This window comes from Sinohyriopsis cumingii, chromosome 2, assembly GCF_028554795.1.
Source record: "Sinohyriopsis cumingii isolate HCF-2022 chromosome 2, ASM2855479v2, whole genome shotgun sequence".
Lineage (NCBI taxonomy): Eukaryota > Metazoa > Mollusca > Bivalvia > Unionida > Unionidae > Sinohyriopsis > Sinohyriopsis cumingii.
Window position 1 is genome coordinate 48,064,580 of NC_142962.1, and position 26,000 is coordinate 48,090,579.

Here is a 26,000-nt window from a genome sequence, read left to right on the forward strand (position 1 = left end):
TGAGCGGGTACAAACACAAACACACAAACACAAACACACAAACACATACGCTAAGAAACAATAAACAAAATCCATAATCTACTATCCTCACAATCGTACGTGAGCGCTTACAAAACCCAAACTATACTCTCCACATACGCTAAGAAACAATAAACAAATCCATAATCTACTATCCACACAATCGTACGTGAGCGGGTACAAACACAAACACACAAACACACAAACACACAAACACATACGCTAAGAAACAATAAACAAATCCATAATCTACTATCCACACAATCGTACGTGAGCGGGTACAAACACAAACACACAAACACATACGCTAAGAAACAATAAACAAAATCCATAATCTACTATCCTCACAATCGTACGTGAGCGCTTACAAAACCCAAACTATACTCTCCACATACGCTAAGAAACAATAAACAAATCCATAATCTACTATCCACACAATCGTACGTGAGCGGGTACAAACACAAACACACAAACACACAAACACACAAACACATACGCTAAGAAACAATAAACAAATCCATAATCTACTATCCACACAATCGTACGTGAGCGGGTACAAACACAAACACACAAACACATACGCTAAGAAACAATAAACAAAATCCATAATCTACTATCCTCACAATCGTACGTGAGCGCTTACAAAACCCAAACTATACTCTCCACATACGCTAAGAAACAATAAACAAATCCATAATCTACTATCCACACAATCGTACGTGAGCGGGTACAAACACACAAACACAAACACACAAACACATACGCTAAGAAACAATAAACAAAATCCACAATCTACTATCCTCACAATCGTACGTGAGCGCTTACAAAACCCAAACTATACTCTTCACATACGCTAAGAAACAATAAACAAATCCATAATCTACTATCCACACAATCGTACGTGAGCGGGTACAAACACAAACACACAAACACAAACACACAAACACATACGCTAAGAAACAATAAACAAATCCATAATCTACTATCCACACAATCGTACGTGAGCGGGTACAAACACAAACACACAAACACAAACACACAAACACATACGCTAAGAAACAATAAACAAAATCCATAATCTACTATCCTCACAATCGTACGTGAGCGCTTACAAAACCCAAACTATACTCTCCACATACGCTAAGAAACAATAAACAAATCCATAATCTACTATCCACACAATCGTACGTGAGCGGGTACAAACACAAACACACAAACACACAAACACATACGCTAAGAAACAATAAACAAATCCATAATCTACTATCCACACAATCGTACGTGAGCGGGTACAAACACAAACACACAAACACAAACACACAAACACATACGCTAAGAAACAATAAACAAAATCCATAATCTACTATCCTCACAATCGTACGTGAGCGCTTACAAAACCCAAACTATACTCTCCACATACGCTAAGAAACAATAAACAAATCCATAATCTACTATCCACACAATCGTACGTGAGCGGGTACAAACACACAAACACAAACACACAAACACATACGCTAAGAAACAATAAACAAAATCCACAATCTACTATCCTCACAATCGTACGTGAGCGCTTACAAAACCCAAACTATACTCTTCACATACGCTAAGAAACAATAAACAAATCCATAATCTACTATCCACACAATCGTACGTGAGCGGGTACAAACACAAACACACAAACACAAACACACAAACACATACGCTAAGAAACAATAAACAAATCCATAATCTACTATCCACACAATCGTACGTGAGCGGTTACAAAACCCAAACTATACTCTCCACATACGCTAAGAAACAATAAACAAAATCCATAAACTACTATCCACACAATCGTACGTGAGCGGTTACAAAACCCAAACTATACTCTCCACATACGCTAAGAAACAATAAAGAAACCCATAATCTACTATTCACACAAACATACCTTAGCTCTTACAAGCACCAACACACAAACACATACCCTCACACTATCTTAGAAAAGAGTTAGTGTTTATATTCACACTACTCTACCTACACATTGGCAAATTGATGGTTATTTCTTTTCTAGAGTATTGGGTAGCCCTGAAAAGGGCTGTTTTTTTTGGAACTTCATGGACACCTGGTTAATGGTGGCACCTTCCAGGCCTGGCGCCACATACACATCTTATCCCCCAGTTACTTTTTACTTTTTGGGGGGAGAGAGCAGAGGCAGGATATGTCGCTTCAGAATCCCAATTTTCGCTCTCTGGGATTCTGAAATTTATTCTTCTTCTCTTCTTTTCCTTCTCCTCCTCCTCTTCTTTGTTTCTTCTCTCCTCCTCTTTGTATCTTCTTTCCTCTTCTTCTTCTTCTTTATATCTTCTCTCCTCCTCTTCTTTTTTTCTTCTTTCCTCCTCCTCTTTTATCCTTCCCTCCTCCACAATGGCTTCCGCGGCCAGTTCATTCAACAGGCGCCTGGCATATTCCAGATGCACATGAAGTTCCAACAGTTTAGACAGTCTCGTGTTCATTTTTGGTGTTGATCAATCAACAAGGGTAGCTAGACTGCCCAGCGAGTTTCAATTTATAGTGAATGCGCGGACGTGAAGGAAAACATCCCCCTAAAAAACATAAAATTGATGTTACCTACATCATGACCAAAAACAACAACGCGCGGACCTAAAAGAAACACTCACTCACTTTTTTATGCTACCCATCACTATTTTAAAATTTTTTATAAATCACTTCATTAGACTATCCACATACGCAAAGCAATCCAATCTAACTCCAAATATACACCTCAAACACGAAAAAAACATGATTTTAATCTACTATTCATACCACCTTACTTAAGCACTTACTAACACACAAACACATACCCTCACATTTTTTAAAAAAGAGTTAGTGTTTATTTTCACACTACTCTACCTACACACATTGGCAAATCGATCGTTATTTCTTTTCTAGAGTATTGGGGTAGCCCTGAAAAGGGCTGTTTTTTTTTGTTTGCTATGGCATTCTTTTTTTAGTTTCTAAGAATGCGATGTCCTCTGAGGATAGACTTTCTGGCGATAGGTCTGCTTCTTCGGAAAGAAAAGAAGAACTCTTTGGTGTCGATACGACAATCGACAAAGCCTCTGTCAGCTTCAGGTTGCTGCTGCTGTTGTTGTTGTTGTTGTTGCTGCTGTTGCTGCTGTCTCTGAAGTCTGTACTTCTCTGTCCATTCTTCTTTTTCCCTGTTCATTTCTTCTCTGAAGAGCTCTTCTATCAGGTCTTCAGTGATTTTTAACATTCTCACATTCTCTATTTCTTCTGGCTTCGGTATCAGACTGTGTCTGACCCTGTGCAAATTCACGTAGGCTTCGTTGAGTTTAGCTAGTTTGGAGCAAATCTTCTTAGGAGGATGAGTCGACAATGGATGGTTAGACTGGAAACAACCCGGTTCTTAAAGTCAAAGCGCGGACGTGAAGGAAAACATCCCCCACACGGTTTTTGAGTCGCAACGTGTAGTGAGTGTCATGAGAGGGATAGTAAGAAATGAAAGAGCATCAATCCAACATTCTTATAGCTAAACAAAAGACAAAGGCATTTTTTTCAAAACACAACATTTTTTATTCAAAAATCACTTAACACTAAACAACAACAACTCTAACATTTTTTAACAACAATGCAACACTAAAAGTTTCTCCACTAGGTAAAGAGGGATAACAGTCTTCCATGGTTTCTAGTAATCTAGGATGACTTCTCTCAAACTGTTGATTTCTATGGTATTATCGAATTCTGCATACAGGATGACGTTCACCGTTTCATCAGGGTCTCGGTCTTTAAACTGAATTTCCACACGAATCTGGCCTGATTTTATAGGGTGGAAATGTCCCTCGTCGCTGCCTTGGTCTGGAGTGAAATCGAAAGCCCACAAAGCGTAGCCTCCTGCATAATCCTCGTACGTAATACCGTGACTGGTATTGGTTCCTAACTGTCCGGTGGCTTCGTACAGGGACAAGTACGATCTCAAGTAATTCTTCTTGGTAAAGTCAGGTTCGAAAGGTCGGGTACACAAGGTCTTGCCATCGCGACTGACTTCGATTTTGGACACGCCAAAGTGTTGAAAGTAGAAAGGATTTTTTTCGGCAGCTCCGTTGAAGGCTGTATTCTCGACGATACCAACGATCAAACGTTTGGGTAACTGTCCTTGGAACAGATGATCTTTGATCATGGATCGCTGTCCCTTGGGAATGGTGAAGGTTTTCACTTCCACGCGTCGTATGGGATACTTGGCGGTCGTTCTGCTCAACGTCTGACTGATGTCGTTTCCCACTTTAGGTAACACTTCCACACGGTGTACGTAGAGTGTGGCTTCTAGGATTTTGGTTTTGTAACCGTCACTATCAGCCATCAAATGGAAAGCGGCACTGCTACGATTCAGTCTCAGACGGACATCCACCCCGTTCAGCAAATACTTTTCTTGCAACCACATGTCCAAATGCAAACGATCCATCAGTTCTAAACTTGTGTCGGCTCCCGTGATTCTCTTTCTTCGTTCTACAAATCCATCATTGTTGTCTTTCTTTTCATCAGTTTCCAATATTTCAAACTTGGTAGGTTCGTCAGCTTCCCATACCACACAGGCATTGAGATGAGTGTTCTTGGCATCTATTCCGTATGTCAAGAGATTTTCCAGGTAGGCACGATAAGGGTAAGTATCCATGCTGCTACTGACCAGTTTGTTATTCAAGTACAAGTCCACTCCACTGAACAAGGAATGCATGAAATTGTTGACGGGAGCTACTGCTTCATCGTCTATAGCACCTCCAGTCTTATCTAGAATTTTGACTTTCAGGTACAAGTAACTGCTATTCAGATCGATGTAATCTTCGGGCTGTCCTTTGATTTCAAACTCGATGGGAGCGGAATCGGTCAGTGAGGAGACGGGGTGAAATTCCACCCACTGGGATTCTTGCATCGTCATCATCGTGGGGGGCATGGCAAACAGGTCCAGTTCCGTCTTGGAACAAGCGCAAGATTCTCAGTGCATCATTTTTTTGTCTCTTTTCTCAATAATCGAAAACGTCTAAGTCTCGAACGGTTCTTCTTTTCTTGGCCTTTCTCGCTTGAAGTCTGGTGAAAGGGTGTTTTCTTCGTCGTCTCTTTCTGCCTTGTCCTTGCTGAATGCCTGACTCGGTAGCGTGCAGGGCATTTATAGGTGTTTCTCGTTGGCCTAAAATGTCTTTGCCCGTTTGCAGCAAGACATTTTTGCCTGCCCTCATGAAGGCTTCTTTAGGGTTTTGTTTGTCGATGATGACATTTTGGAGAAATTCTTTGCCTTGCGTCAGTGCCGCATCTTTCAAGGCGTGCAATCCGCGTGTCACCATCGGTTTCAACACCGGGGCCACCGAACGAAAGGCCGATTTTAACATATCTCCTAAGCCGTGTCCTCGCTGTCGAGCAACCCCTCGGTACACTGGATACATGACTTACTTACGAGTCGTGAGAGAACCGTTTTCGAAAATGGAGTTTCACCGTGACTTTTCCTTTGGTGAATGGAATATTTTGTCCCAGATTTCCTTTTATAGCAATGTTGACCGTGTCCAAATACGACTTACTGACAGGCAAATAGTGAGGATGTACAAATTCGCGGTGGACGTGGTAAGTGTTTCCACCTTCCTCGTCAGCGCCCGTGGCAGAATCTACTTTGAAAGGAATGACACGCAGTAACGGTACGGAGGTGTGTCCCACCACGTTATACTCCACCACATCGGAGTACACAAACATCAAATTCAGTCCTTGGTTCAGTTCTACCGGGGCACGAAATAACTTGCTAAAAGACTCGTTGTCGTAAACGATGGGTAATTCGTTTTTCTTGATCATGGTCTTTCTCATGTCCATGTCTCCGCCCAACATGTCAAACAATTCAGGACAAAATAAAATGGACATGATTTTACTCCGTTCAAATTTCATCAAGAAGCGACGAGCTGTTTTGTGGTACTCCATGGTGACACTTTTGTTAACATGCTCCAAAGCTTTCAGAAACACGACATTAAACCTGGAGGTTATGGTGTTGACCAAATGTTGACCACTAAAATAATAGCCTGGGGGAATGAACAAGTGATAGGTGGTGTACTTTTGATTTTGTGTACGGGTTTTCTTGTCATATTTGACATTGCTATCCATCCACTGTTGCATTTGCTCGTCATGAACTTCCACATCAAAAAAATTTTGATTGGGAAGGACATTGAGGACTTGGGTCGGGTGAATCATTTCTACTAAAGCCACTTCCCAATGGGCTTCGTGATCTAACTGGATGGCTTGAGGTAATTTGGCCGTGTAACAGCACAACGTGTTCTTGGGAAACACCTCCATGGAACTGTCACTGGGTAAGGTTAAGTAAAATTGGTTTTGGTGACTCATAATTCCAGAGTTCTGTGGCTGTCCGAGGGGATATTACTGGACGTCAGAGGCGTGTCTCCGTCTAAAATGGGGTTCTGGTTGTGGTTGAAGTGGTGACTGGCACTGGCACTGGACACAAGGTTCCCGGGGTTCCCGTTCGAGGTGAATTTCAGGGAGGGATTAGGAAGACCGCATTATAAGCGAGGGCGCGAGTTACCGAGGTACCTCCAATAATTGATAATTCGCTTTGACATCGAGAAAACCGAGGGAGGGGGGAGGCGTTAGGGAATTGGGCTGTTTACTGACTGAATCCTCATTTTGCAATCACGTCGATAACAATTTTTAATAACGCGCTTTTTCTAATGAAGTTGTTCGTTATTTTGTATACATAACATTTAATGTCCAACTTGTAAAAGATTGTTCCAACTGGTTTCAACAACCATCACATGTACGCGAAGAATCTGTGTAACACGTCAATGCTTTTTATTTGCTTGATGAGTCTAATTCACATAGTGGTGTTTAATAGTATCCTACCAAATCGGGAGTCCACAGAGCAGGGAACTAGACTAAATGTTGATATACCCCCAAACAAGAATCCTTTTTTAAAAAACAAAAACAAAAAACGCGACATTTATTTCGTGAAACGACCTTCTATGTCGAAACTCATTTTTTGTATTGTTCAGTTAGTACAATATTGATGTCGTGATTTCATTGGAAGTATTAATGAAACTTCTTATCATCCTTGAGGATATCTCTAAGTTTCAGTTCAAAAATTCTCTGAAACTCGCTTGCCCACAATGGTCCGTATCTGTGAAAACAAGCTCTTTATTTTACGAAGTATTCATTTCGCTTGGCTGCAGTGCTATCTTTGATAACAGTTATGAAAGAGTCTGTTAATTTAAGGTAGTTTATGTTACACACACGATAACATTTATAACAGTGTTCGATTATTCAAATGAAGCGAGTTCACACGACATACGACCGGGATCACTAGATTTTAAGTTTATAAGATTGTTGTGCCTTTTAACTTTTCTTTTATTCCACCTCCTTTATTTGATTCAAAAGACATAATTAACGTGATAATACAAAGGAGGCCAGCTTTTCGTTCAATGCAACAATACAACAAATACTTCCACAAGTCAGTTATCAAAACACGGTCGGCACTTAATTAGGTTCTTGGAGAAACGCGCGCGGACATAGCTGCTAAGAAAGATTGACGCATTTTACATTTAGTTACAAGAGGACACATTGCATTTATGATGATTACACTTAAAAGAAACTAAAAGATAGAACTGGAACACAACTTTCAGTTGAAAAATAAATTATTTAATTTGCATTTATTTATTAAAGTACTGCTTCCACTCGGCGTAAGTGACATTTTCATTGATTGAAATTAACTTAGACAAAATTCAGGGTACATATAATCAATCATAGAGGATAACAAATATACACCAAACAGAACGGAAAGTGCTATCTCTGAATTACACAGAAAAATGCTTGATAATACTGACAGAATTTGTATAAATACGAATAAATACAGGTAAGATGCATACTCTGCGGAGATTTCAGTTGAATTAAATCAAAAGCATGTTCTATTACCGCTTATTGGATTTTTATAATACAGAATCTATCAACACTATTAATTAGATTTTAGTACAGTCGGACATACCTATTACGAGTAGATTTGATACTCAGATTTCAGTTGACGAAGTCTTGCGCAAGTTATTCATTTATTATTTTAAACATAGAGCTGTATTGGATCACAGTCTATTTAATAAGGAACAAAGATTATGTTATTAATACATTTGTAATCTTACAAATAGGGAGTTAAGATGAATTTAATTACAAATGGAGGAATGAAAGAAAGTTGTCACTGATGACAAGATACTGCTTTGAGCAATTGCAGAAAGTAAAATCGCCCAATATAATCAACGGAAATGTAGTAGAGTACATGAATTATCGACTTCAAACTTCCAAAACCTCATCTACAGAATCTAAAGCATACAAATATGGTTCAATGTCAGAAAGGTCAGCTACGTGAATTCCACGCATTTTGGCACTGAAATAATGCAACTGTTCTTCATTAAGTAGCTCTATTGATGGCACGTCTATATTGTATTCATCACTTGGCTCAGGTAACGGTGCATCTGGATCCATTCCATACTCTGGTAGAGCGTCCTAAATGAAGAAAATAATACTAATAATAATTTTGTCTGCAATGTATTCATTCATTTTTTATAGTTAAAAAAAAATGATTCAAAGACACAATTAAGTTGGCTCTTAAGAAATTAATTCGTTTAAGAAAATGAGCTACGGTGGCTCAGTTCTAACTTCCAAATATCACCAACAAATGTTAGGCTAAGAGAATAGCATATACTGTCTTGCAGAACCGGCAATATACAAATTTGTAATTTGGTCTCTGCATGGTAAACTCATGAAAGTTTTCCGTGCTAAAAGAAATTGTTCCTCGATATTGGACAAACAGTTTTCTGAAATTCTAAAATTTTTGTCGAATACTGTCTGTTAAGTTATATAAAGCAGAAATGTTACAATCAGATGTCCATTAAATGCTATTTATATTGACATGCATGGAATTTTGCTTTATATTGTTATTGTAATGTTTCGATGATTGTAAATTTGGTATGTTTTATGAGCTTGATAGAATATATTTCGAAAATACAGGTACTTTCCACTTAACGAAGTAGTACACTGTGAAGTTGTAGTCATTTGTTATGACTTTGGTAATCACATACACTGCTAATTAGAAGCACACACACACACAGACATTGATAAAATAATGGTAGGTATTTTAAGGAACGTGCAGATTGTATAGTGCCCAGTTTCAAATCTCTTCAGTCTTTCTGGTTTCTTTCTTTACCAATAGGCCACATTTCTTAAAACGAGACAAGCTTCTCACCTGATCTAATTCTTCGAAGTATTCGTTAGCAATTACTTGATTCTCGTTAAATATACGCTGCAGTCCAAGTATAAATAGCTGGCAGGGAGTATTGTTGTTCTCAGTTCTCAATTTATGATTGTTCCATGAAGTCATAAACTGGAATAGTCTGTCGTTTATCACATTTCTGTACACATAATGCAAGCAGAAGACATGTTTCTCCGAATCTGTATCAAAAAAGCCTTTGACTTCCAATGATACGAAAAGCTCATAAAATAAAGAAAGCACAGCATTGTACACATCACGCCATAGCCTCTCTATCCTCGAATTATGGACACTTTTTCCAGTTAGAAAACTTCCCCTATTAAGGCCCCGACGAGGGTGTGAGAGCATGTACTGAGCAACTTCACGGTTTTCCACACCCATGAGCCGTCTCACTCGGGAAGGAAGGCCCCATTTGGAAACGGCTTCAGTGAAATGGTTTAAAACTGTTGAAGCTCTATTATTACAGATGCAAGCTAGGTAGACAATAAGTCTTGTGAAACCATCGATGCATCCGTGTATTACAAAACGCCATCTGCAGAACATATGTATATCGCTTTCCACGTTATATGAGACAAGAAAATGTATTGCTTTCCCGCAAGAGATGGATATAACAATGATAACACCGCGCGTATTATTATCTAATATAAAGTAGATCACTGACACATTGTTTGATCTCTCACTTTCGAATGTCGTCCATCATACCTTACACTCCACATACATAAGTGTTAAATGTAAACTCCCGTTATTAAGATATTTGAAAGTAGCTAAGAAATGCATTATAACTGAAGAAAGTCTCCAAGTGTTCCTATAAAGTTTGCTAAGCAATTGAATGTCAACACATTCTTGATTCATTCTTATTAAACATTGTATTGCTCAGATATTTGTAAGATTCATAGTTATTGGTGTCATATCTTAATTAAACATGAATACTAAATGACCAAATAACTTATTGATGTCCATATGAATATCAGACCCAGTTTCCTCAAAAATATGAAATAATATTTCTCTCTTGTCTTTATATTTATAACCAATGTAGGCAAAATGTTTTTCGGGCTCTGATTTGTTTACTCAAATGGAGTAATATTTAGCATCTCTTGGAATAATAGCTGTAAGACAACCGCGAGTTTCAACTGTACCAATGTTTGAAGCTGTTTCTGTTCCAAGCTTATTAATATTTATCTCCCAAACATGTTCAAATCCTAAATATCTGATTAAGCTTGTTAGAATATTGCACTATATAGTCGTGTCACTGTTTTGTGCTTTCATGTGCACATTTGTATGCAAGGGAGTCCTTTGGGTGTTCGGATAGATGTACCCGGTATTATGTGTTCAACATTGCATATGAGATGGAAATACTCCCCTAACTCGATGCTGCTAAACGTTTTAATGTCCAAAACAAAATGTCAAAATCCTAATAAATAGTTAGGCATAAACATTCATGTCATTTAACCTCTTTACATCAATCAGAGTCGATTATGTCAAATTTCATGATCGTCAGTTGTAATAGGTTGAAGAATAGAGTTTATAAATTTAGCCCCCTACCTTCGCATTTGTCTGCGATGGCTACTTTTTACTTCGACAAAAATATTCAAGCTTACCAGAGCATTAAACAATTATTATGTTCTGCTAACCTCAGTACAATTAATTTTATTTTAATTGCCAATTATTGATAAGTTTACCAACTACATGAAATATTACTTCAAATTGTGTTAGTGTTAAAGAGTTAGACACCGTTTCCGTCGGCATTTTGCAAGCCATTACTTTTAGATGCATATATTATCAAATCATCTGGGCACATTAAGCAATTAATATGAATATCATATAACACGACAAGATCACATGAGGAACAAAACATGTCTGAGAGATTATTTGTATATGCGTTATTTTATCAACTTGACCCACTACTATATGTCATTTCCAACATGATAGACTTATAAAAATCGAGAAAATAAGCACCAAATTTACCCTTATCTAATCATCATCAACGTCCAAGATCAACATGTATTGAATATCGTTAATAATACTTACATTAACAAGTAACTAACTGCCATTGATGGATCTGATGTTATGATGTCCTTGCTGAATTTTCATGTTATACGTCTGAACTATTTAAGAGAACTGATTGAATTTTTTATGCTGTAACTTTTTTCCTTCCAATAAAATGTGTTCAGAATTGAAAGGTTTTATCTTGGAGATGCTAAGATATAGAAAATTTGAAGTAAAATTATGTGTCTTTTAATTTTAGGATTTCGGAGCCTAGGAAATTAAATTAACAAAACTTTGGGTACTGAGAATTAGAGATTACACACAACTAATTTTTTAGCACATGTAATATAACTGAGTGGGAACACTACCGTATCAGTTTGTGATTGCCATCCATATGCCACAAGGCAAGAGGGGACGGAACTGAATAAACCCTTCGCTGTATACACCGTAACTGCCTCAATTGTTGTCCAACCGGATCTACAGTTCTAACTGCTCTCCTTATTCTCTCTCTTTGTACATGGATACCTTGTGAAATGAGATGACCTTCGATTGTCTTTAAACCTAAAGAAACAGGTATTTAAAACATGACTACAAGCATTGAATTCATAAAAAAAAAACATTGTTTTATTTATTTGCAGATATAACATTTACAGTCGGTACCATTCCGGGATATAATTAAGGATCTAAATGAATTAAAATTCGATTGGTCTCTTAGGTGATTCGGTAGCTCATTCCACAGAATGACAGTTGCATACATAAACTATCTGTTTGCCATACAATGAGGTTTTCATTGTTGGGGCAATTAACATAATTCACTATCTAAAATTGTATTTATAAACAAATATTTATTATATTCTTAAAACATATAAAATTATCCAAACGTTGGGAAGTACACACTTATTCAGAATTTGAAAGTCTCTAAAGTCATGACCTAAGTTGTACACTTTCAGAGTAATCAGTTTTGCCTTAAGAGTTAATGATAAATGCTTGTGTAAATAATCATGCTCACACCTATACGACGCTTTTGTTGTATTTTTCAAGCTTAGTAGTGTTCAGGTCGCTGCAGAAGTAGCAGGCCACTGGACTGAATTTGAAATGTGATAGGATAAATGTATGCAAGATCGCTTGTTTGTTGAATCTGATTAACTTCGGACCAATACTTTCAAGACAGTTAAATGCCTTTAAGCTTTCCCACAAAGATTTCGTTTTACATGCAAATCGAACTGCACTTGTTAGTCTATGACAATCACCGGCAGTTAAACGATATCGGCACAGTTTATAAAAGCACTGATGATGTTTTCATCTGTTTAAATACCATTCTTGTTGCAAATAAAAATGAGAGTTTTTAACACACGTCAGTTATTATCTACAGTTTGAGCCCCATGCCGAAATATCTTTAAGTCGGCGCTTGGGCTTTCTTGGGCAAAGTCGCTGTATGGAAAAATGACCAGGAGTCACTACAAAGTTAGAGTCGTTAATTGATCTTTAAAAACAGTTGCGGAAAAGCAAAGCCCCATCCCCAATAAAAATTTCAAAACTGATATAACAATATACACATCAATGAACATAAATTACAACTATTTTACTGTACACAGAGAAGTCATTTAGTTGAAGAAAAAGAACTCTTACCTGAACGAGGAAAGTTGTTGATTATTGAATGCACCATCGATATTAGCTCATTATCACTTATATCACTGAATCGTATCCCATGAGTCAAGCGAAAGTTTGCTAGTCTCCGCTCTACAGTTCTCCTGCTTACCCCAAGCAAACTTGCCATATCTCCCGATGTGAAGTAATTTTCTGGAGAAAAATTAATACAGACGTGATTACAAATAATTTTCCAAAGCACGAGAAAGATTTTCCATATAAAGGTTTGTGTTATGTGGATATAATAGAGAGAATATAAATCGGTTAGTAATGTCTAAAACACAAAATTTCAACGTATAAAAAGCATTAACAGTCACTATAGACACATTTTAATTATATTTGTATGATAATAAAAAATTTGCACCAGGAAGACGTTTTGAGCCCGAGCGCGATCACGATGGTTCAAAATCATCTGAGTTCTTGGGCAAACGTGTGCACACATCATAAGGTATATAGTATAGTTATTCTTACACGCTGAAGTCTTAGCCACTTAACTTCTATTCCAAATACCCAACTAATGAAGTTTCATACAGGAAAAGAAAATAATAATGTTCAAACTGCACGTGTAATTCTGATGCATGAAAACAGATGACGTCAATAAAAAGACATGAGGTCAAAGCACGCTGAGATTGCCCAATCATGTGTGACGTTTTATAAAGTGATGCAAACACCATATGAATATAAACTGTCAGACAGATTTTTTTTTAAAATAATGTTTTACAGCATTTGGTAATTAAAATATTATTTAATTAAAACGAAAATAAAAGCAATGGTTATTTTGAGACGCATAGGATATATGTTTCTAATAATATCCTATCTTTTTATACTTTCTACTTGAGGAAAGTTTTGCGTTATGAAATAATTCAATTAATTTTGAAAAAATGCACTACATGACTATATATATATATATATATATATATATATATATATATATATATATATATATATATATCATGTGGAATAAAGAATCATGCAAACAAACCAAAGAAAACACAATTTCTCTGATAATGTACGGTGGTAATAGTATCGATTGTAGAATAGCATGTGAAGTCTTTGACAGTATTATATATTAAATTTCAATACATGGTTCTTTAAGGACTAAAATATTCGTACATGCTTCCATTTATTTGCAAACCTGCCAACACACACACACACACACCGATGTTAAAAAAAATTCACAAAACTTAGTCATTTAATTCATAATTTCTAACCTGATTGTCACCAAAGAGTGCCATGCACTGTCATTTTGTTGGCGTTTCGAATCAAACGGGAGTTTTGTAAGTAACATAGTCGCCATATTTGCATAGGCAAGTCTATGTTTTTAAGCAACAGGGGTAATGTAGTTCACCGTCTTTGATAATTTCAGTAATTCCGGAAATGTTTGGTGTTACATGTCTCTAACATGTGTATACAAGAGTTGTCCTTTTATTTGCTCAGTTTGGTCACGAAATATTAAACATAGACATTTTTAATGAAATGGACTGTTCTATAAACCAGAAAAGGTCAGTGAGCAATCTGTCGCTTGTTTATATCGAGAGCGTCTGTTTGATTTGAAATGCCAATAGGTCCGCAGTGTTAGGGAACTATTATGAACTGTAAGTTAGAAATTATAAATCAGTGAATGAAATTACTTAATTTCGTGCATCTTTATGTTCTTGATACCTTTTTATTGTAAAATTTGTAACGGGGTACAAACAAAAGGGGTGGTGTGCGAATAATATACTCAGTGGCATTACCTAACTGATGTTTACCATTTATCATTTCCTAAGTGTTGTTGCATAAACAGCTTAAATCCCGATACCTTATAATATTCAGGATAACGAAATCATTTAGCCAGACGGACAGATAATGATACTCAAGAAAGAATGTCATGTCTTACAATATTGAAAACTATCAACGCTTAAAAATGACACCTCTATGATTTGCTTGCATACGGAAGCATTATCAAATATTGTGCATGAACATCAGAAAAATAAAGAAGTTGGAAGCAGTAAACACTGCTTATGTGTTAGGGGATAACAATGGAACATGTAAATATAATATACAGCATGTTAGTGTGTCAGTTGAGTTAAGAAATTACCGATGAAAAATTGTAGTTGTTCCTTTCTTATGTCATAAAGACGCCTGCCCCTATGCCCAGTATAGACTTGCAAGGCCCTGTACCGGTGGTCTTCGCTGACTGGCATAGAATTGATATCGGTTTTGTCAAGGATACTACGAGCTTGTCCAAGTAGCTCAATCACTTCGACAGGCACTGATACATCCTGCAGAGAGTCCTCCATTAAAATCTCAATTCCACGTACCTGTGTCCTTATAATGTTCTCTGCTTCCATCCTATTTGACATGCGCTCTTTACACTTTCTCAATTCTTCCATGATAAAGTTTACTAACGACACCAATCCTGTTGAGCCAGAAGACATTTTTGTGGTAATATATCATCAGAGTGAAATGGAATTCAAAAGTACCCCATTATCAAGAATGGCAAAACTTTCTTTAGAGTCCATTGCGTTCATTTGTCATTTCAGGCAATGGAATTGTGTTGATTTGAAGAGGCAATGAACTGGAAGTGATAAATGTTTCAATTGTTATAAAATCACACATTCATCGCAAGTAGTGAAGCTATTACATGTGGATAAAGCGTTTTTCCTGGACCAACGAGTGAATAATTGTGAGAAATGCTAAATATTACGGTGTTATTTCCAATTCAACATATTTAATCACTTTCGTATGTTATTTAAAATATCACTTTTAAATCACGAGATTGTTGAAAACATAACTCCAGACTATGTGGAATGCTATCTATGCTATTATACATAACAGCAATTGAAATTCTAAGTATAAGAATAAGACTTAATATTACAGTTCCAAATGTAAAAGACGAAATAAAAATGCTACAGCATGCAGAAGATTGTACGAACTTTATTAAAGACCAAAATTCCTTTGAACACCTAGAGAAGGAATTTGAAAAATTTTGGTAAGGCCTCTGGGTCATAAATAAATAATGAAAAAACTGAAATACTGAAAATAGGGAGCTAGAGAGGAAATCACTCAGGATTACCACCACACCTAATTAAAGAAAGAGTGAATGCATTGGGCATTTATTTTGGGATAAGAGAAGAACAAAAAAATATAAAAATATGAAATAGAAATTAGAAACGAATGTGAACACATGGGCACTTACGCCATTATGTCTAATGGAACAGGCCCAAGTGGCCAAAACGTACATCTACGCGAATATAAATTTTATTACCAAGTCTATTGACATAGAAAATACAAATTTAGAAAAACTAGATAACGAGATTATTAATTACATATGGGATTTTAAGACCCACTACGTCAAGAGGGAAACTTTCTATAGAGCACAAGAGAGGGGGGACTAGCACTCTCCAACCCCATTGGATAAAGACTGCAAATATTATAAATATATTTAAAAAGATTAAAGCAATACCAACATCACCATGGGAGGGAATATACATCTACTGGTTTGGGTTCACAATGAGAAACAGGGGGGACATTTATAAAAATAATAAACTTGTAAAAAAAAACTAGAAATACCAAGAAAATTTAGACATATCAAAGAAATACTAACCAAATATAGGGATATAAAAAGTTTATGGAACCAGGAGGAAAACTAACATATAGATACATTAGAGAGGAAATAACAAAAGAAAAACTGAAAGTAAAGTAGAACAGGAGAACATAGAGATTAACTGGAAAAGAGCATGTGGGCACTGGACCAAATTACGCTCCCTAAAAATACAAAGCCTCTGCTTCAAATACATGCACAATGCATGGTTGATAGGAGAGGTAGCAGTGAGACGGGACGTGGTCAGAGTATCGCCAAAATATCCACTGTGTAAAAAAGAGCCTTTTAGTAAACTACACACAATGATACAGTGCGAGAGCAGGAAAACATGTAAATTGAAATTGATAGAAGAAATAAACAAAGGGGGGGGGGGAGATATCAAAAGGCAAATACATTATACATGGATGGAGACTTCAATAAAAAAACCTTTATACAAAATTAAAGAGTACATAGTAGACACCATGATGGCCTGTGGGCAAATAATTGTGATAAAGAGATACAGAGAAGTATAAGGCGAAAAAAGTGATTTTCTTTCTATCTTTTTGGAATTTTTTTTCTTTCTTTTTTTCTTTATATATATATATATATATATATATATATATATATATATATATATATATATATATATATATATATTTCTTACCTAGCTTAGAAAACTTAATGACACAATATACAAAGATACAGGGAACCTACATGGGGTAAGTAAAGACTATGACATCATGGGGCTAAGTCACATGGCGCTACGCGAAGTGGACAGGCCCATGAAAGAGTTTTGAAAAAATTCTCCATGTAGAACATAAACAGACCAAACTCAGACATAAAACACAAACAGGGGCTCATTCATAGTTTAAAATTTTACTTACTCTTTATCTATCTTAAAACCATACAGCTCCCGTACAATTTTGGATTCTTTCTAATAAAATATTTAGATAAATTAGTAAAAGGAGGCCTAACTTGACTCAAGAGAAACACAATGAAAATAAGGAAGTGTGGACCTTGAATCGAGCGTAACCTACCTGTTGATACTCCCAGAGCTACCTAGAGGAACGACACATTAAATTAGATTAAAACAATAAAAAAAAAATTCCCAACAAAAAACAAGGGGGGAAAAAAAGGAAAAAAAAAATAGTACACCGTTCTATCGTCAAAATTCAAAAACCAAAACTATTTAATCGAATATAACATAATAGAATACATCGAATCCTAAAGCCAAATTAGTAGAAAAGAAATACAACTGGGAAAAATAACACTGAATCTAAAATTGCGGTCTCAAACATATATAAAAAATAGCATACACACAATACAGCACCACTACATATAGCAGATACTGAGACCTAGGCGACCTCTAGCAAAGGTCACAAAAAAATACAAAGGAAGAAACTTCGAACAAGGTGAAAAAACCCAGGCTTGGACGAACAACCATTTAGATAACACTAAGGAAACATAAATACCCCATCAAAAATTCTAAGACTAAATTTTTTATATAAAATTCTATTTTAAAATAAAACATACTACATATCTGAGGGGGAAGCACAAAAACATAAAATACCTTTTCAGTCTTTTGGAAAGGGGGGGGACACCTGTCTGGTTCCCCCCTCCCCCCAAGTAATTAACAGCAATCCAACAGCTATCAAAAACCACCTAGCTATGACTTGGAAAGGAACTACTATCAAAATTTACCTTACACTCTCAATTTGACCAGCTAGAAAAAAGAAGAAAGAAACATAATATAGTACAAAGCTAAAATTGGAAAAGAATTACTATCCAAATTGCCTCAACATACTTAATCTATCCAAACAGCATTATCTCAAAGGGAACGTTGCCCTCACCCACAACATCAGATGAAGTTTCAGTAAAAAATTTCAAATAACATTTTGTGCTTGCGAAGCGCAGATGTCCACACTTACCTGCTGGACTATTCAAAGTAAAATTAAATATGTTTTGCTTTCGTAAGTATGTTAATACAAACTCGAATATGATTAGTATTCCTATATATGGTGCAGCACAATAAGGTGTACATATAGTACAGCACAATAAGGTGTAAATACAGTACAGCACAATAACGTGTAGATACAGTGCAGCATAATAAGATGTAGATATAGTACAGCACAATAAGGTGTAAATACAGTACAGCACAATAACGTGTAGATACAGTGCAGCATAATAAGATGTAGATATAGTACAGCACAATAATGTGTAGATATAGTACAGCACAATAAGGTGTACACACAGTACAGCACAATAAGGTGTAGATACAGTACATCACAATAAGGTGTAGATACAGTACAACACAATAACGTGTAGATACAGTGCAGCATAATAAGATGGAGATATAGTACAGTACAATAAGGTGTACACACAGTACAGCACAATAAGGTGTAGATATGTTACAGCACAATAAGGTGTAGATATGTTACAGCACAATAAGGTGTAGATACAGTACAGCACAATAAGTTGTACATACAGTACAGCACAATAAGTTGTATATACAGTACAGCACAATAAGGTGTACATACAATAATGCTCAATAAGGTGCAGATATAGTACAGCACAATAAGGTGTACATATAGTACAGCACAATAAGGTGTACATACAGTTATGCACAATAAGGTGTAGATACAGTACAGCACAATAAGGTGTACATAAAGTACAGCACAATAAGGTGTACATACAGTACAGCACAATAAGTTGTAAATGCAGTACAGCACAATAAGGTGTACACACAGTATATAGCACAATAAAGTGTACACACAGTACAGCAAAATAAGGTGTAGATATAGTACAGCATAAGGTGTACATATAGTACAGCACAATAAGGTGTACATAGAGTACAGCACAATAAGATGTACATGTAGTACAGCACAACAAAGTGTACATATAGTACAGCACAATAAGTTGTACATATAGTACAGCACAATAAGATATACATACAGTAGAGCAAAATAATGTGTACATATAGTACAGCAAAATACATATAGTAAAGTTAGGAGCTACCACGACTAATAATAATAATAATAATAATAATAACATTAATTAGAAATAGATAAAGGGATTTACCAGTTAACTAGGAATAAAGCTCAGGGGTTAGATGGGATAACACCCGAGTTTTATCAAAAGTTCAAAAAATGTTTAATTCCAGTAATGAAAATTCTCAACAATACCACTTATAAAAAATCAAGAAATGATAGAAAGTATGAAAACAGGAGTTATTACACTCATCTTCACAAACAAAGGCTAGACTTCAGACCTAAAATATTGGAGACCAGTCTCGTTACTTAATATTGATTGCAAAATACTCAGTAAATATTTAGCAAATAGAGTTAAACCAATAATAAGGATACATAAAAGATCAAAACCAAACGTATGGTAAAGAAGGCAGAAATATACAGAATAATATACTTTCAATAAAGACAATACTAGATTATATGGAAACATTTAATATTGATGGCGCTTTAATCCTCATTGATCAGGAAAAGGTGCTTGATAGGGTAGAAATGAGTTATATTTTGCAGATATTGCATAAAATTGAATTTGGAAATGTATTCAAAAACTGGATCAAAACACTTTATAAGAATATAAAATCATTGGTACAGACCAATGGTGCAAAAACCAATCCGTTCTCAGTAAACGGTTCTGTAAGACAGGGTTGTTCACTATCTATGTTAATGTACGAAACAGGGATAGAGGCACTACATAATGCAATCCAAAATCATAAAAGAATCCGAGCAGTAAGAGTAACTAACATGAGGGAGGAGTGTAAAACCTTCCAACATGAGGACGATTGCTCCAACTTTATAACTTCAAAGCAATGGTATAAGTATTTAATGCAGCAGTACAACCTTTTTGGATTAGCCTCGGGTTCAAAGATAAACCGAATTAAAACTGAAATACTACTTATAGGCAAATGGCAGGAGAATTATCAAGCGCTCCCTACAGAACTCATAAGAAATCAAGTTAAAGGACTAGGAATAAATCTAGAGAAAGTCAGTAAAATGCTAAATTTTCTACAAATTAGGAAAAAATTAGAGAAACATGCTATAATATGGAATGATAGGCAAATAAATTTATTTTGAAAAATACAAATTGCGAAATTGTATTTATACAACTCGATTTGGTACGAATTTAACGTATCGGACTTTGAATTTATATATCTAAATACATTTGAATCGTTAATAATAAAATTTATACGGAATGGGATCCACAAATTATCAAAATACACATTATAAAAAGATAGGAAAAAAGGAGGACTCAATCTCATGGACTTGAGTTAAATAAGTAGTAAATTATATTTCCAGATTGAATAAACGTCAGGGTTTGGCTTTACTGGTTTGGCTTTCTTCTATCCAGTAAGCCTGAAATTTATAGGAATAATAGCATGACAAAATTGCAAGTGCATCCAAAAACAGCGTAAAGAATAACACAAACTATACAAAATTGCAAAACAAGCAAAGACTATTGGACCATGTTTAATAGGAATGAATTGGAAAATATGATAAAACACAATACAAAAGTAGAGCCAAACAAGGTGGAAACACTAAGTTTAGAGATTGACTTGAACATAGTATGAAAATCATTGGAAAAAAATAAAGGAGATAAGCAAACAAACGAACATTTACCAATATCTACATGATGTAGGGTGGACAGGTGAAAATGCCCACAAGAGACACCTTATCTCAAACATCCCTCCTTGTCCCATGTACAAGGGACCACATAGCAAAAAACATAATTTTATACTACAGATCCTTAAATAAACAAAGACAAATATAAAAACTAAAAGTATAAGCAAATTGGGCAATTTTGAGCCCAAAAAAATCTTCCTTATACCCATAAATAACAGACAAAATTTTGTACAGAGAAGTGATAGACTTCATTTTTAATAATATATAAAATAGAAGATAACAGCTTTGGATTACTGAATTATATACTCTGGAAAGCCTATAAGCGGCTAGCAAAAACTCCATCAGAAAATCAAACTAACTTTGAGAAACTAACCCCCGGAAAAGTCACTTATAATGAGCTTGCTATAAGGACACCGACAGACCCACCCACCCACCCCAACCAACAGACAAAGACCCGACTTCGGCATTTGAAACAAATGTAGCCGAAATAGACTCGTTAAACCAGACTATTAGAAATTAATTCAGACAGAAAGATTTACCGTTCCTCTAAAACAAAGTGCGAGAGAAACTGGACCGAAATCCCGCCAGCTGATGACAGATAGAAGACAGCAGGCGGTGATTAAATTACCAAACAAGACCGAAAAGCGTGCCCACATAAACCTGCAACGTAATGAGAAACGGTTAACACAGAAGGGACTAACATAAGGACACATACGAGTAATTCATATTAAATACCACAGGGGAGAATTAGCAGTAAATGACCAGGAAATAGAGCCAAAAAAAATACAAAATAATTATTAAACACAGGGCAAAACAAGAGCTAATGAAACTTAGCCAAACTTTTTTCCTTATCATGCCTACAAAGAGACAAACCAAAAAATCATATTGTCTCCGAAAAGCCGTCTTAGGTGCCTAGTATAATTACACCAGAGACTCTTTTGATCTGCATAGTTTCCATCACGTCCGCGTGACGGAAAAATTTCAATCCCATCCCAGGGCAAAAGCAACCGAAGCTTGCTATCTAAAGAGAACCCACATGAGTTGATGTAATTAATAACAATGTCATCGTGGCCACTTTGTCTCATATGTAACTACATACTGAACAAAATATTTGAAAAATGGAAAATCAGGAGCAGGACTCCCCGAAAGTGAGAGTCTTGCAACTGTAATACAATAGAAGAAAATAAATGGTAAAATATAGAAATAAAGAAATAAAACAATTTGTGACGTAATAGTAAACGGAAGCAGGATTCTACAGTGAACAAGCCACTCAGAAGTGGCACGCCAATGAGATTTAATGAAAGAATTCTACAACCGTCCAGTTGAGAACTAATGACAATTAATAAACAAAAATGACATCTCTTCCCCTAGACGATCTCAATATGGACATGACGACAGACTGATGACAATGTTCACTTTAACAAACATTTTTTCCATCACGTCCGCCTGATGGAAAATTTCAATCCCTTTTCGGGGAGAAAGCAACGAAAGTTTTGATCTATACTAGAACACACATATGACGATTTATTAACGTTGATGTATTACCCTAAGGGTATCACTTACAAATCGGTGATGCTGTTTTATTTTATTTTTAAAATTTTTATAGAATCCATCGCCTTTCGTTGTTATTTTCATACATCATTAGCTAAATTTTGGGTTTATTCAAGCATGATCTGTGCTTCTTCTTCGCCATAAACACTCCAAGAAGGCAACTGTCTATTGTTCATGTATTAGTCTTTCAAAATGTATGACTACCCCCCCCCCCTTTTCTTTTTCAATACATTTGGAAAGGAGTGTGGTGTTTCAAATGTACGAAGAGTCGCGAATCATGATTTCTAATAAAATTATATTCGATCTCCCAGAGGAAAACTAAAAGGAAAAAAAAAACACAACAGTAATATGTTAATGCAAACTAGATTAAATGGAGGAAAAAGATTTCTTACATACGGAACTTGGACGAATAATGCCTATGTACGTATGGCCGGTAACATGAGACATACAAAAAGTTGCGGACAACAAATTGTTGGTTTAGTGCGTATGCTACGTTAGGACATTAAACATGGTAATTACTATTGATCAAATACGATGAAGATTTAATCTCCTTAGCTGATAGATCTAGCTTAGATGAAGCATTGAAAACTCGTGCAGTACAAGGCAGATTTTAAAATAAAATACACAAACATTCATTAATGTGGATAGTCACTTTATCCTGATTGGAAAACATTGTTCTTGTTTATATCAAATGAGAAGAAACACTAACCTTAGCTGTTAAATGTCGTCTGCAAAAATCTCAGCCGAATTCTGTAAATACGCCTGTCGATTGTAAGTCTGCCTAACAGCGCCCTCCTGTGTTTGTTTGGATTTACGCTAGCTGATTTACACTTTGATCAGACCGTTTACATTCCATACATTTCATTTAATACCACATCATTTGGAATATGAGCTGATCATTCCATTCTGTTCTTCAGACCATTTCAACTAATGCTAGATCATTTGGAATCTGAATACATCATTTCATTTATTGGGTTAAATCATTTAATTCTAGACTACATAATTTCATTTAATACTACGTCATTTGGAAGCAGATTTCATCAATCAGTTTTGTTCTTTAAATCATTTAATTTAATACCACAACATTTGGAATCTGAATTCATCATTTCATTTGTTGAGTTAAATCATTTCATTTCATACTTAGTAATTTCATTTAATAATATGTCATTTGGAAGCAGATTTCATCAATCCGTTTTGTTCTTTAAATCATTTTATTTAATGCCAGATCATTTGGAATTTAAATTCATGATTTCATTTGTTGAGTTAAATCATTTCATTTTAGACTACATCATTTTATTTAATAGCACGTCATTTGGAAGCATATATCATCATTCCGTTTTGTTCTTTAAATCATTTTATTTAATGCCAGATCATTTCATTTAACGCCATATCATTTGAAATCTGAATTCATTATTTCGTTTATGGGGTTCAATCATTTCATTTCATGCTACATCATTTCATATCACACAACATCATTTGGAATCTGAATTCATCATTCCGTTTGATCGGTTAAATCATTTCATTTCACTCTACATCATTTCATTTAATACCACGTCATTTGAAATCTAAATGCATCATTCGGTTTTGTTCGTTAAATCATTTCATGTGACACCACATCATTTGGAATCTGGATTGATCATTTCATTTGCTAGGTTAAATCATTTGATTTCATACTAGATCATTTGATTAATGTAATTTTGGCGGCGACGGCTGCCCATATGGAATCCTGGATTGGCAAGTTATTCATATTCCTACAGGTAAATATCAAACTGAACACATCAATGACGAATTTTAGCACAAAGTTAAATCGATATTACGCTTTATGAACCAACATTATCAGCCGTGATAGAAATAAACTCTCTAGATTATGTTGTAGATATATATCAATCGTCAATAAGAACCGTATTAGGATAGCCAGAAATTCCACCGTATTATCAAAGACCATCAGAACCACAACGCGACCAATTCTTCATGGACAAGAAAATGTTCTTAAAGGATCGAGAGTATCGAAAAGAATATTCAAGGAATAATGGAAATCATTATTTTGAATATGACGAAAAGTTTCTGGCCAACAAAAGTTTTACCTACTGTTAAAAATGTTGTTGAAGTTGAAACTTTAAAACTATGTCTTGATTGGTTTTTGATGAAAAATACTGCTGTAATAGTCTGTGGCGATCATGGTCAACCACCACCTTTTATTGGAGTGTCTCCACATGGATGGCTGAGGAATTTGTGGATTATTATGAGGAAATAACTGATGATCATAGAGTGCTTGGTCCATAATTAAGAGAGTTTAAGAAATTAACCAGACAACAACCTGATAAAATTCAGGGTGAAATAATTGCGTGAAATAATTTCAGAAACTCCTATGAACAATTTTTGGAATTTATGGAGACCAGATGATTTGATAGTTACAAGTAGAAAGATAGTTCGTGATACACTTCAACAACAATTATTTCTGTTACAAAAAGAAACATTTTGTAAATCTACCCATACCATTGTGTTATCGACCAGCAGATACTCGACGGCAAAATATCGACGTTGAAATTCAAGGTGGTGGACAACAAAATCTTGTACTAAATGTTATTGTTTTAGTACCTGTCAATGTTTTTGAGAGCGCGTTAACGATGGGCAAAACTACATGGATGCAAGGAATTGCTATGACGATTCATTCGTCACAAGGATTAACAATTTCTGATACCAATATTTGGATTGTTGATGATCGTTTTGAATGGCCAAATTCAGTTTATCTCGCAGTGTCTCGAGTCAGACGAATATCTCAGCTGCGGAGGGTTATTGTAGTATTTACAGACAAAAATAATCAAACTGCTAGCAATAGCAATGATTTAGTAAGAAAAAGTTAGTTCTAAACAGTGTGACAAAAATTAAGCGCTACTTTGATCTCGGGGCTGAATTTATCACGACATTAAAATGACAGAATAAGGATTGTGCAAGCTGTAACACAGTAATATGGCAGTATTCAAATAATAACCCCAAACAGTTTACCATAGAGAGAATTAATAGTAGTCTTGGCCACACACGCAAAAAAAGTGATGTTGACCTGTCTTGAGTGTAATCGACATCGAGGCGCTAGTTCACAAAAGTGAATGCGGTGGCAATTGTGTGTCTTCAGGAATTACTTGTAATTGTTCACGTACAAATCCACACTGAGGAGCAGTTGAATATAACCTGTAAATTGCAGATCTACCTGTGGATCTAACCACTCTGGAAATTTTTGTTGTCACACTCCAAACAGGATTAGTCACTCTCTTTTTTTACCACCTTCAAGTTCACCAGATTCATA

General features: G+C 35.6%; 1 protein-coding gene across 1 annotated transcript; it reads right to left on the reverse strand.

Moving 5' to 3' along the window:
- Window positions 1–6,928: 6,928 nt before the first annotated feature.
- On the reverse strand, window positions 6,929–15,360 carry LOC149804786 (uncharacterized). Its single transcript, XM_089933285.1, has 5 exons — window positions 15,021–15,360; window positions 12,923–13,093; window positions 11,662–11,854; window positions 9,284–9,839; window positions 6,929–8,544 (listed from the first exon to the last, which is right to left on the reverse strand). Exons 1-5 carry the CDS (start codon window positions 15,358–15,360, stop codon window positions 8,332–8,334), a joined length of 1,473 nt encoding a protein of 490 aa, XP_089789411.1. The 3' UTR covers window positions 6,929–8,331.
- Window positions 15,361–26,000: the final 10,640 nt, after the last annotated feature.